The 14,323-nt window shown below is 36.2% G+C and overlaps 1 protein-coding gene across 3 annotated transcripts in view; it reads right to left on the reverse strand.

Annotated features, from left to right (window-relative positions):
- Nucleotides 1-14,323, reverse strand: part of ATP8B4 (ATPase phospholipid transporting 8B4 (putative)) — a 249,725-nt gene that overhangs the window by 75,352 nt on the left and 160,050 nt on the right. For all 3 annotated transcript variants that reach the window (XM_040969053.1, XM_040969054.1, XM_040969052.1), the window contains exons 11-14: nt 12,277-12,365; nt 9,082-9,278; nt 3,077-3,285; nt 334-377 (exon numbers count right to left, since the gene is read on the reverse strand). In XM_040969053.1, coding sequence (XP_040824987.1) covers nt 334-377; nt 3,077-3,285; nt 9,082-9,278; nt 12,277-12,365 — 539 coding nt within the window. The remainder of the gene's footprint in view (nt 1-333; nt 378-3,076; nt 3,286-9,081; nt 9,279-12,276; nt 12,366-14,323) is intronic.

Below are 14,323 nucleotides of genomic sequence, written 5' to 3' on the forward strand. Positions count from 1 at the left end.
TTTACATTAACCTGAAGTTAAAACACATGCTACAGAATGAGCAACAAGTCACTAAAGTGATGAAAAGGAATATCAAAAATCTCTTTGTAGAATATGATGCTACTGCATGACCCATGTGGTACTAAAGATATCAGTAAGAGAAAGGCAGAAACCTTAAGAAATTACAATCAAAACAAGAATATATACCCATGAGATGTAGCAAAAGCAGTGTTTATAGGGATATTTACTACATCAGGTGCTTATAATCAAAATGTATCATAGAACTTATCACTTCCTAAAAAGCATGTACAACCTGAAATTAAAGCTAAGAGTGAAATATTACCACTTCCACACCTTTGTTCTTTCTGTCTTCTGACTGAAATCATCATGTACTTCACCTGCCAAAACAAAAATTGAAAATTAAAATTATGCCTAGATTTAGACATTTTAAGAACACATTGATTTATTAAAGTACCTTCTAAAATGCTGATATGAATACAAACACAGAAATGGAAATGTTAACTCTAACCAGAGCAACTAATGCTGATACTCGTGTTTTCCAAGAAAAGTATAGGAGTCATGAAAAAAAGTATGAAGTTGTAATTACATTTTTCTGTGAATTTTATCACTCCTTCTACATTTCCTATGACCTCAAGGGGAAAATTTTTATTTTCTGTATTTTATCCACTGTTGGAGGACCCAGAATTATATCCTAGTCAGACCAGTTCTCTTTAGTGCTAGAGCTGGGTGAGATCAGCTTTGTTCACCTAATTTGGCGCTGGATAAATTTGTGTCATCACAAGGCCAATTAGCATGTGAGCCTTAAGCAATGTCAGTGCCTTCTGCAGAGAATATAAAAACCTACCTTCTAGAAATTTCAAAATAACATGTTAGTATGAACCTGAAATGTTTATAATGGAAATATTAGAAAGTACAGGTAGTAAAAAATAAAAACCACTAACAGAATATCATACAGAAATAATCAGTACTTATAGTATTCTTTTGGGTTGGTTGATATTGTGTGTGTGTGTGTGTGTGTTCACACACATTCATCATATTGTTTATAAGTTTGATGCCTCTGCTGTTTTTAAACAAGAAATATGAACTTCTTCTATCATTAAGTTTTTTTTTAATGGAACAAGCCATGGTTACAAATGGAACACAATTGATTTTAGGTGTCTTATTTATGAAGCACTAAAAATTTTCCAATTTTTGCTTGGTATTGTAAGGTTTAATATTATTTTCCAAGATCTTGCTTTTTGTAATAGTAAGAGGTACTGGCATCAACAACATGCCACATAGTTACATTATTATTCACCCTTATAAAGAAACACAAGATGAAAATCTTAACTTTTGCTTTTCAGATAAGGAAATTGAGAAACAGGGTGGTGTTTATTTTCTAAAACTAAAAAGCCTCCGCAGAGGTAGTCTGTGAATGCAAGTATCTCTCTCACTTCATTTCACGATCCCATGGCCACAAAGCACCTGTGCAAGAGGCATTTGCTGTTGTTGGAACAGAGCTCTGGATCTGGAATTCTGTGTGACTACAGTGTGCAAGAGTCCCTGGGCTCAGGTGCGAACCCAGAAACCTGGAATTTAAATCTCAAACTGACCAGTTAGGTTCTTATCATTATCCCCAATGCAGTCACTCATATAATGATGAGAAGGGGAGAAAAACTGTGTCCTCATGTTAAGTCATTCCCTCAGAGAAAGCTTACTTATACTTTTTTTTTGCCATATGGCAGTATTTTTAGAAAGCTCCCAAAAGTAATGTCAAAATAAAATTTTTAAACAAGTTCTATATTATTTACGAATCAAGATATTGATATAAAAAATGCACACAGTAACAGACGGCCTATAGACAGCCAGGCTGGATGTTGTCCACCACCAGAAAAGGCAGGAGAGGCTGGAAGTGCAGGAAACCAATGTGACCCCAGGGTTACAGGAATGAGGGTCACAGAGGAGGAGGACAGCAAGGTAGCCAACTATGTCCTTCAAGTTCTGGGTCAATTCTTGCTTTAATATACTTGGCTAGTTGTGAACTTTTGATTGAGGGAGCAAATGAAATGCTTCCCTCTGTTTCTTGGATCTCCTTTACTTCTTGAGATTCTGTGTTGAGAAACAGGATGCTCCTGAGGAACCTGATTCTGTGTTGAGAAACAGGATACTCCTGAGGAACCTGATAAAAGGTTCTGCAGAGCCACAGCACCCTCTGCAGAAAGAACCATCTCCTAACTGACCAGCATTGGTATGAGAAGGATCTCATTTAGATGCTGTCCCATCATTAGATGTATGTCCCAGTTCTAGAACATGTCTCCTGACAAAAGCAAACTGGGCATTCCATTATGGTAGCCTTGTCAAGAATGAATTCTCGGGGAATAAGGAGTAAGTTCCCAACAGCAGGTGCACGAACATTAGAGCCAAAAAGGAAGCAAGAATGAAATACTACTTTTAACAAGAGTAATTAGACTCCCAAGAATCAACCCTGGAATATGGATCCATCAAAAACCACAGACTAGAATCACACAGTTGGAGCTTTGAAGGGAACTTCAGGATGCGTCACTTCTAACGTTCTCTATCCATCGATAGTCCCATTCCAAGGTATCCTCTAAATTAGTCAGCAGTTATACGATGTTTTTTACATGCCGAGTCCTATGTTAAATGCTGCTGCTGCACATTAGTAAGAAAGCCAGAATGGTCCTGGAATGGGACTTTTTTTTAATTAAAAAAAAAATGAAGTCATGGAAAACCAGCATCGTGGTGCAGGAAGTTAAGCTGTTGCTTGCAACATTGACATCCTGTATCAAAGTGCTGGCTCAAATGCCGGCTGCTTGCATTCCTACTCAGCTCCCTGATAATGTGGCTGGGAAGACAGCAGAACCTACTTCCTGGATCCCTGCCATCCTTGTGGGAGAGTAGGATGGAGTTTCTTGCTCAGATTTTTTACTTTGCCTGCCTAGGCCCAGCCATTACAGCCATTTAGGAAGATAGCCCACTCTAACTTCGCTTTTCAAATAAGAAAATATTTTTAAATGGGGCTGTGAATTTTTTAAGACTACCACTGATATCACTAAGAGAAAGGAAATGTCACTCTTACCATAGATTCTCCCATTAATGGAACACTTTTTAAAAGTCATGACGTTTTGAGTGAGGGTGCCTGTTTTGTCAGAGAAAACGTATTCAATCTGTCCCAGTTCCTCATTGAGCGTGGTTGTTCGAGCTTCAGCAGGTGTTGCCTTCCTGGAGTAATACATCTTCCGATCCCAGTTTATAAAATAACTATGCCCAAGGCGAATTACTTCCACACTGTTGCCATTAAAAGGGAGGAAAAAGCGAATTTCATCAATTTCAGATTATGCAAAGCTTTGTCAACGGCAGAAGGCGACCAGTGGCTTCAGAATTGAGGAGAAAGTGTGGGTTCTCTGTCCCCAGGTCAAAATCACCAAGTCTGTTCCTAAACATTCCTAAGGTAGTTCCTTGCTGCACCATAAAGCAATAAGCTAGCTTAGCAAAAAAGCTTGAGAATCCTCCATGGTTTTCTGTTTACAATAAACAAGCCCGATGGAGATTTGCATGTAGCATATTGGTTTGCACCTCTTAATCTTAGGAAAACTATTATTATTAACCATATTTGTTAGAGGCCTGAAATGCAGATAATGTGTTGAAGACTTTCTATCCAATACAACTTGCCTTTGCCAAAAGAGATAGGAAGCTTTATCTGCACACCACACAGACAAAACCGTAACAGAGCCTGAATGAAAAAGAAATGTGTTGTTATTCTTCTCTGCTTATTTACCCAAAAAAGAGCTTTGTCATTTGTATTAATGATGGTATATGACTTCCAAATCCCCAAAGGGAAGTTCCTATGTCCAAGAGTACAAGATCTTCCAGTTTTGCCATGTATAATGTCAAGTGGTTCCAAAATGATTCTAACAGTCTAAGCTTCTATCAAATAATTAAGAATTATTCTTTAATGCACACTGATTTAAACGGTACATGATCATAATTTACTGATTTTTTCACCAGTGAATAGTCAAATTTTATTATTCAGCTGTATCTCTTCCTGAAATTACTATTGAATAATTGTACTTTTCTATTTATCCCCAACATTAATGCATTTCTATTGATTAGGATAATTCTATAGATATTAAAGCTATTAAATGTCAAAAATAATGCCAACATTCAGTTTATTGTTTGCTTTCTACTTTATTTAGAGTTTTAACTTTGTTGTCAGTTTCTGGAAAAGTTTTCTCTTCTTAATTGAATTCACAGTTTATAGCTTGCTTGGAGAACTTTGCTAATATAGACTTTGCCTAATGTAAGATTATACATACAGATAGCTGTATTTGCTTCCAAGTCATTAATTTTTTCCACATTTCCTTGGAAATGTTTGAAGTACAACAAATAAAAAGGAGTTATCTCCAATGTTTCCAAACAGTAAATTTTCTCATCACTATCCGTGAAATAATAAAGCCCTTCCTCATTAAGTTGGGTTGATTCCTATGATGCATATAAACTATTTTATGCAACAGAATCTGACTTGTGAATTTCAATTTCATTATATTGATATGTCCTTTAGTAGTCTCTATTTTTCTCCATTATTGTAGCCTTAACAGAATAAAGCTGGGAAGAAACAGTACCACCTTTATTCTCTTCCCTTCCAAAAATTCTTAGCTGCAATCTCTCATTTATGCTTCCTGAAAATACACTTTAATACACTTAAAATACACTTTTTAATTTGAGGTCTTGATCAGATCTACATGAAACTAGTTTATTTGAAAGCAAATGAAATATCACAAACCAAACAGAACGTCAAAGACAAAGATAAATATTAGTAAAAATATTTGTTTTGTTCTGCTTTGCTGTATATTTCACATAGGCTCTGCACCAGAGCATAGGAGATTTGCTCCCAGGCATTACACCATTTTATTGATGGGTAAGTTTTTAAATTAGCATTGCTCTAAATGAAAGCTTTATATTTTATATTTTACATAACATAATTAGACACAGGTGAATTACGTTGAAAGTTTTACAGATTGTTCTTTTGGGTTTGCTGGATTTAAAATCACATTGTGTGCTCTCTTTCTGATAATTTTATTACTATTTCAGCTTCATGCTTAACTTAGTCCACTGACATTTCCATTGCATGTATATCCATTAATAAAAACATTCAGAACAGAATCAAATATGAGTAGTAATGACAACAACTGGTGGCACATTTTTGGTCATTATAGAAATTAGGTCTTGATTTTCTCATCTGTAAACTAAGAAAGCTGGATTGAAAGACACTTAAGTCCTTTCTGGGTAATAAATTCTACACTTAAATTCTAAAAAGATGTAATCTACTCCCCTAAATGTGTATGCTACCAGTTCACTTTATAACTATGTGAATGTAGACAATTTTTTCTCCCAAACTAAAATCACTTTATGACTAGATTCATAAGATATAAAAATAAGTCATTTCATGTACATATTTTATATATTTCCATTCACACAAACACTTCTAATTCTCTTCTTAGTTGACCTAAGTCAGCTTTCTTTCCTAACACTTTCACTCTGAAAGTGAGTTCTGTCCATCCTAGTACATTAGTGTGGAATAAAGGACTTTCAGCTCTCTAGTCCCTGATTTCAACAATGAGGACATTAAGAAACATGACTAAGTCACACAAATTATTAGCCAAGACAGAAATTAAGGCATTTGGTGAATCCTGGGAGGGCCCTGCCTTAGGAATGGCATTCTTTCGGTAACTACAAGAGTCCTCCCTTTCTCAAGGCTTAACACTGTGGTTTGAGTTACTCAAGGTAAACTATGGGTTCAAAAATTCTAAACGCAAAAAAAAAAAAAAAAAACCCACACACAAAAACAAGCAATTCATTCATTTCAAAATCCATCTTATTTTGAGTACCATGATGAAATCTCATGTTATCCCTCTCTCACACATGGGACATAGATTGGCACTTTGCTCAGTGTGTCCACCCGTATGCATGTAGAAACTGCACTTAGTCACTCAGCTATCAGCTCTGCTGTTGAGATATCACAGTGCATGTGCTCAAGTAACTCTTCTGTAGAAATGTACAGTTTGGTATTACTGGTCATTTCAGGCATCTATTGTGGGTCTTGGAATATACCCCAGGACAAGTGGGGACTATGTATATAACTCACCTGAGGCCTGTGCTTATCTGAATGTCTAACAGCTCTTTACAAACTCAAAACAAAATGACTGCAAGAGGATTTGGTTCTGCTGTGTTACAGTAAAAGCCAGAAGAAGGATTCTAAATTCATCCAAATTCCTAGAGCTTAAAATAGAGAGAATGGATATCCTTTTTGTTTGGAAAAGGAGGAATTAGGAAAGTCACAGTGGAACATTCAGCCCTTTCTTTTATAATACCAGGGAGAAGGAGACGAATGTTCACAGTTAGCATAATCAGGCCACATAACGTTTCTGCCTAAACACCCACAGGACAGTGCCCAAGATACCACCCATTCTAAGGCAAAACAAGCAACATGGAAACAAGTTCCTTTTGCTGTGGAAACAACACACAAAAGCTAATTTCTTGGGAGAATATTGGATGTATTTCCTAACATGATGTATGAAAGTCATGTATCTGAGCGGCTCTGAATATAATAAACAAGTTGACAGCATAGGAATTATCCTACAAAATAAATGTCCTTTGCACACCTAGGACTGGTAACCAGAGTACATTCTGAACTTTTATCCTCAAGTGACATATGGTACTAATTTGCTCTGGGTTCCTAGTCAAAAACCTAGTGGAAGTGTTTGTGGAAGGCTTTTACCCTTCCAAGTAGAAATACCTGGGCGACCTCTCACTTCTAAGTCTCTGTCATAGGGCAGACTAACCAGAAATTCCTTGGAATGGTTTCTCCCTGGAGTGGAGGTCAGAATCAATGCTCTTATTTGGTAAAAGTAAAGCTTGAATTTAATCTTCACTAAGACTATGTCTGACCAACACAGTACAGACCTTGAGTCTCTTTTCTTCTCTTCTTCAATGAAAAATAAATAATATGCAGCTTAGGGACACAGAAAATGGGGCCAATGTCAGAAGACTTGGGTTTGGATCTGTGTTCTGTCCCTAATTAGCTCCATAATCCTAAGCAAATCATGTCCTTATTTGTGAAAGAAATTAAGCCATAACTACTTCATAAGACTGTTGGGAAATATGAGATTAAATATGTAAAACTACTTTATAGAAAATCCTTTAAAAAAGAACAGTAGAGATAGTTTTAGAGATTTTCAAGACATCACATTTTACAATCCATTATAAAACATATTAGTAATATTGAAATTTTTTTTAAAAAGTAATGCAGGAGATAAGTTTTAAAATAACACATACATATGTGTTGTTATATGTATGTATATATTTGTGTATGTGTAGATAGATGATAGAGGCATTACTTGGAGCTAAAATTCAGAGATCAATTATTTTAACCCTCCCATTGTACAGAGCAGCACATATTTGACAGGCACACTAAGGTATAGAGAAGCCAAGTACGTTCTCCCAGGTCACACAGCTATTAGTGGCAGTGCAAGGGCCAAAAACTGCGTTTGGACTGTTATGAACAAGCTTTCTGTTTACTACAGCATATTAGAAGAAAAGGAATGTTAATCTGGGTATCTAACCTAGCCTCTAAAAACAGCCAAAAAAAAAATCAGTCCTTCAAATCACTAAAGGAAAATGCCAATGTACTTCAAAGAAAGAATGCATACAGAATATACTTTCTTCCTGCAAACATATGATATTGCACATGTATAGATGACAAGCCACTATGCACATTTATTATTTGTGAAGGACATAAAGAAAAAGCTATAAAGCTGACCATAGCTCTTCTGGCAAAGTGCAGGATTTACTACAAACTTTATAATTGGATACGAGCATGAGAGGTCCTCAGAATCAAAGATGAACCAGTAGGACACAGGTTAAACACAGCCCACTCTGACCACAGCCCCAAAGGGCCCAAGCAATTTGTGGTGTTGTGGCCACATGCCACTACTTCAAGTCAATTTCCCACAACTTGACATTTCAGTTTCCTGACCACTATCCAAAACAAGGGTGGATTTTTGTGCATTAAACTCCCTTTGCTTCATCATTGCTAGGCTTTTGGAAAGAAAAAAAAAAGGCTAGTAAAAATTAGTGGGGATTTAGAGCGGGTGATTTTGTGTATTGTTAAAGTACTGATGATGCAGACTGTCAAACAACCAAGCTCCATCTTGGCTCCAGTGTCTTTAGGGCTGTCTGGCTCAGTCTTGAAAGATTATGATCAAAAATGTCTCGAGTGCAGATTCTACTGCCAACTGCTAAGCCTTATCAAATAAACACATACACATATACCATATCCATGTGCACATTATGTATGCACATTTAGAAAAAGGTGTGTGTGTGTGTGTAGAAAGAGGAAGATAACATGACTTAGCTCTAGTTTGTAAGACCAAATCTAGTAATGACAGATCAAGTTGGAGTTATGAATCATATTTCTTGTCTAACAGAGAGTAAGTACCACCTGTTTTATTTCAACTCCTCTATATACTCAACATTACTAATCATAGGAAAAATAAGTATTCATTAAGCTTTTATAGTGTGTCAGGCCATTTTCTAAAAGCTTCACAAGTATTTATTCACTCTTCATGCAATCCTATGAAATAGAACTTTAACTTTCTCCAACCTTGCAATGAAGAAATTGAGGCACTGGAAGGCAAAGTAACTTACAGAAGCTAAAAAGCTAGCTGACCATCTTCAGGAACTGGAGGCAGGCTAATGCAAGAGAGGAACCATTTACATAGAGCTCCCTTTTCTTACCAACCCAACACTCATTAATCAGGATACACGACATTATAGTGTATGCCATGTTATTTTAAAGAAAAGTATCTCTAAGAGGCTAACCAAATCAAGAAGAAATACATTTGTGATTTGGAAATAAAAGCTAAACATCTGAAAACTTAATTATTCATCTGTAACAGATGTAGCTGATCATAAGAAGTTACAGCAAAACATCTATCTCACCGTTGCAATTTCCAAACAAGTGATTGTTAGGATACAATGATTTTGATGAAATGGTTTCATTAGAGTAATAGGCTTTCATCTTACCTCACATACAGCGAAATGGGTACAACTGTGTTGAGAATGATGATATATGACCAGAATGTTAAAAATCCTGAGAACACTGAGTTCTTCTCTCCTTCATTCCTAAAAAGGAACACTCGGAATTGGTCCCCAACTTGATTCTCCCAGATTGAATTTCCTATCGCAAGAATAATTCCCAAGCATACCAGAAAACCAAAAATCTGAAATAAAAATAGAAATCTGGTTAAGATTTACTTTAACCCAGAGCTAGTCACATCAGTATGACCTAACCACACTTGTAAATTCAAGACATTTTTACTTGAAGACAAAGTCACCTAAATTAGAGGGGTTTTTTTTTCACTGCCTATCAGGGTTTAACATTTTCATGTCAGGAACTCAGCTAAATACATTTTCTTGCTTAATTCTCCCATTGCCTAAGATAGGAATAATCATCATCTTTACAGATTAAAAGGAAAAAAATGCAAGTACAGAAAGAGTGCATGCAATGCTTCCATAGTCACATAACTAACTTTTTATCTTCACTTTGTAACAAGTGCAGCTCCTTAAGTGGCTTAAGAAGACCAGATTCCATACTTTTCCCTAGGCAGCCCCAGTTTACACGTATTGCCCAGTTCTATTACAAATAATTGGCCTTTTTCCCTTCAAAGGCACCCAATATGGAAAATTAATTGCATGATCATTCAAGGCATACAAGCCAAAGGAAGAAAATATCAGTGATGAAGTGTTCTCTTAGGCTAATCATGTCTCTTGGCTATAGTTCTGGCCGCACAATCCCTACTTGGGTTAACAAGAAAATATAAGCATTGACTGAAGACACGCATGGGAAAAAAGTGCGGATTGACCTAAAAATTGTGGGCTAAAACATATTGTTATTTGTGTTAATGTTAGCAAAACAGATACTTGCGGAGTAGAGCAATTTGATAGACAAGGTCAACCTGCTATGATTCCAAAATCTCAGCCTTGAGAGAAAGGACACCAAGTCAGTGAACGTGGTGTGGCCTGAGCTGAACGAGCTGCCAGAGACACGATGTTCGGCTCAGTGTCACACACACTAGAATGGACACTACAGGAGCAACAAATGTTGTACGACAGAAATGCCAATTACTCTGATTTGATCATGACTCTCTATAAAATATCCTGAGTTACCATCCTGTACTCTATACAAGTGTTCCATTATTATAAAGTTTTTAAAGATGTTTCTTAAGATGTTTACTTAAAATCTTTAAAACTGCTTTTCACATTTGCAAAGAGCAGCAAAAGATATCAAGGTCTCATGACGATTCATTGCTAAGGAAGGGGTGGGACTCAGGAACAAAAATGCACTTCCCCTATTTCTGTTTTCCTCCAAGAAAGGATAATCACAAATCCTAGAGATGACTTCTCCATTCTTTCATCTCACAAAACTAAGTATGGACATAAAAACATCTTGGAGAAAACCCGATGTAAGATACATTAGAAAACCATGTATTAGAGAAAAGCAATTACCAACATTTTACCCAACTGATGCCTGTATCACTACAAACAAAGGAGAGAAAAAATTAATTGAATTGAATTACTTTAAAGCATTAAGTGTGAGAGAAAATAAAGAATGGGTGGAGAATGCAGAAAGTGAAAGGGAGGCAGGAATCCCTGTACCTGCAGAACCACATCATGGGGAATATATATACATATAAAATCATTAAGCTATATGATAGTTGGCAGTAAATGCCCTAAATTAAATATGGTTGTGACTTGTAGCTTCCTCAAAGAACCATCTTATTTTCTATCTTATAATGTTTGGATCGTTCTCTGCTTCAGAACCAGTAATTTTATTCCACAGTGGAGGGACATGTAATCGTCACACAACTTTGGAGTTTGGATTGCAGTCGTTTAAATGAGGAATTTTGGGAGAGGGCACAAACTCTTTCAGGCTTGTCCCCTTGACCCCAGGCACTCTTCGCAAGAAAACAGTTACAGCCAACAGAAAAGCCCAGTCTGATGCTGCTAAATTAAAGTACATCTTGGGCAGTATTTTGTGTCAGCCAATGTTAATTTCCTTATTCCGTATTTGACTATTACACATCAGTGAAGGAAATATGTATTGAGCTCAGATTCATTATGAAACATGGGAGACCATAACGGTGAGCATGGGGAAACGTGATTCAAAGTCACTGTTCTCATATGATAAAATCAGTATCTTCAAACTTCCAGAGTCAAATAGCAATCAGATCAAGAACATGGGATAACACAGAATTAACTAACAAAAGGCTAGAATGGGGATAGGTATCTAATTAAAACACTCAGTACCTGGGTTTGATCCAGGTCCCACTCTCCATTCTGGCTTCCTGCTAATACATACCCTGGGAGGCATCATGTGGTAGATTGAATATTTGCATCTGTGACACCCTGGTCTTGAGTTCCCAGCTCCTGAATTCAGCTCAGCCAGCCCTGGCTGTTGTGGGCATTTGGAGAGTAAACCAGTCGATGGGCGGTTCTCTCTCCCTGTGTCTCTCTCTCTCAAATAAATCCATCAATAAATACATAAAGCAATAATAAATATATTTTAAAGGATAGGATGTGAGAAACACCTGTTTTCATTAAACATGTGCTAGAGAAAATCATTTCAGCCAATTTGTAGGAGAGACAGGTCACAGACTAAGGATATTTAGATGACTCTGTGGGAGAATTATGACTTGGGACTCAGAGGTTTAATAAGCAGAACCAGTCACATAGCTTGCAGGACACAAGGCAAATGACGAAGCAATACTCCATGTTAGTAGGAAAGTCTGGATAGTGATATTGGACCAATTAAAACAAGCAGAAGGTCTTTCTGAGTGTAGGGCCCTATAGCTGATGAGGCAGACACCCATAAAGCCAGCCCTATTCATAAGCAATGCTGAGCGGACTTGGGCAGAGGTAAGACAGCAAAAACACCAAGCTGCCAGAAAAGTAAGCTTTGGTTTTTCAAAAACAAATTCTTGGAATATGGATAATTTGGAATTCTGTGAAGGACTCCATGAGTACTGACCAATCTCACATAACTTCTACCACAAGCTGTGAATCCATAATTTTAGATATAGAATAACTAAGTCTCAAATGTAAAAGTCTCCCAAATTGAGCCTCACAGGGACACTTTCTGAAAGAATTTTCAGCAAAAATATAAGAAATGTATCAAGATGGCAATGACTGGCATCGCATAATTTTATTCTCATAACTTACCCACAGTACTAGCGTATTCATGAACCTATCGATGCTTGTTCTTTTAAACTTTGCCTTTCCACTGTTCTGCATCAGTTTAGTGTCTGGACCTGTAAGAAAAATAACAACTTGAAAACAATTACATTAAATATCAATAACAGTAATAATACTCATTTCAATGTTTCTGAAAGGTGAAAGCACGTATCTCAAAATAATTTTACTTGTATTAAGAGCAAGGGCCACTAAGTGGTGTTTGAGTCAACTACTGGCTTAACAGCAATCTTCTAAACTGCAAGAAAATCAGTTTCCTTAAGATTAATCCAAAGAACTTTTATCTGAAAGATTTAAGGAAAGCTAGTCTTTAAAAGGTTGTTCATGAATTTCCTGGTAGTTTAAAGCAGTTAAACACAACTAAGACAATAAAATTGAATAATACCTTGGAAATATTAAAAAGTGTGCAGTAAACATAATTCAGGATATGAAGGCTAAAAATGGAAGGGGAAAAAAAATCTGATTCTAAATTTACTTCCCAAAAATCCTTGAAGTACATTCAGTGGAGAAAATAGAAAAAATGCAAACAAATAGAGCATCAAGAAATTTAAAAATTCATTGTGTCTGACATACTGTCTAAATAACATGGTACTTTTTGTAACGGCAAAAACTTTATTAAATTTTGTGCTATTTTGAATCCAGATGAATGCATTATCTATAATGTACTTATGGAATATTTTGTTCAGGAAATTATAAGAATTATTAGAGTTTTAAAAGTAGGTTACTAGTTGACTGTCAAAGCAGAATATTAGAATATGTTGCCAAGGGAATTCCTACTGGTCAAAACAAATATTAAATGAGAACTATTCTACATTGTTATCAATTCCTGAAGCCATTTAATAGAGGAGGAGGCAGAAATGAGAGAAGGGAGTCATATATGAAATTACATATCATTCTAAAAACCAGGACGGTAGATAAGTCTTAAAGACTTTTCATTACTAATAGGTGCCATAGTACAGTTAAGGGTAATACGGCCCAGAGTGCTACAGCACAATAGCACTATAGTTTACACCAACTTATTATGTATCTTACTGAGAACTAGAAGAGAGAAGCTGGAGAATTTCCAACACAAAGAAATGACAGATGTTATAAGATAGAAATGTTCATTAACCTTATTTGAACATGATACATTATATATGTGTATTATCAGCCTATATCCCATAAATATGTTTCACTATTATGAGTCCATTGGAAAGTTTTAAGAGTTACCTTTTCTTAAAAACTAAATAGAATTTAACCTTAAGGTCTCACAACAATATCTTTAGTTGGAAATTGTACCAGTGTACCAGCCCTGGTTGTGTATCATAGAACACCCATATTTTATCAGAATTGTTTATTAACATATATGGAGTAAAAAAAATGTGTTTATTAACACATTGAGAGTAAAAAAAATATATTTCTTTTGTGATAGAAATCACAAAGACCAAATAGAGTTTGTGACTGCTAAAAACTGAAATACTGACAAACTGGTTTGGTGTTCAAGAGTCACACATCTTAGGCACATAAGCACACACACACAGGGTAACGCTACACTTCATGGACTGATAAACACTTATTTTAATATTTATTTTCCTCATAACCAAAGATCTTGGCATAATTTTTGCTATAGTTCCTATTTCCTCATCTCCCCATTATTATTCAACCTCACTTCTAGACCAATCATTACAGCAAAAACAGTAATGCTGAAGTTAAGGATAGAGTGTTTCAAACAGATGGACAACCCATTTGTATCCAAGGCTGCTGAAAGGTCAAAAACCCAAGGAGGATACAGATGACACTAGATCTGTTTCAAATTATTCAAGGAAAGGGGATTAAAGAGGGAAGGTGAGTTATGCCTGAATCCTGAGGAATTCCAGTATTTAATATCTGTAGACTGGCGAATTTCATGGAAGGCAGAAAACAAATCACCAAGCAGGTGTTACAAGTACTGCTCTTTTTAACACTGAACCCATATTTCAATCACACATAATTTGCCACGTAAGTAGCATCTCCATGCCCACCTTCCTGCAAAGTTGTC

This window comes from Ochotona curzoniae, unplaced genomic scaffold (assembly GCF_017591425.1).
Source record: "Ochotona curzoniae isolate NIBS_2020 unplaced genomic scaffold, NIBS_Ocur_1.0 scaffold_4701, whole genome shotgun sequence".
Taxonomy (NCBI): domain Eukaryota; kingdom Metazoa; phylum Chordata; class Mammalia; order Lagomorpha; family Ochotonidae; genus Ochotona; species Ochotona curzoniae.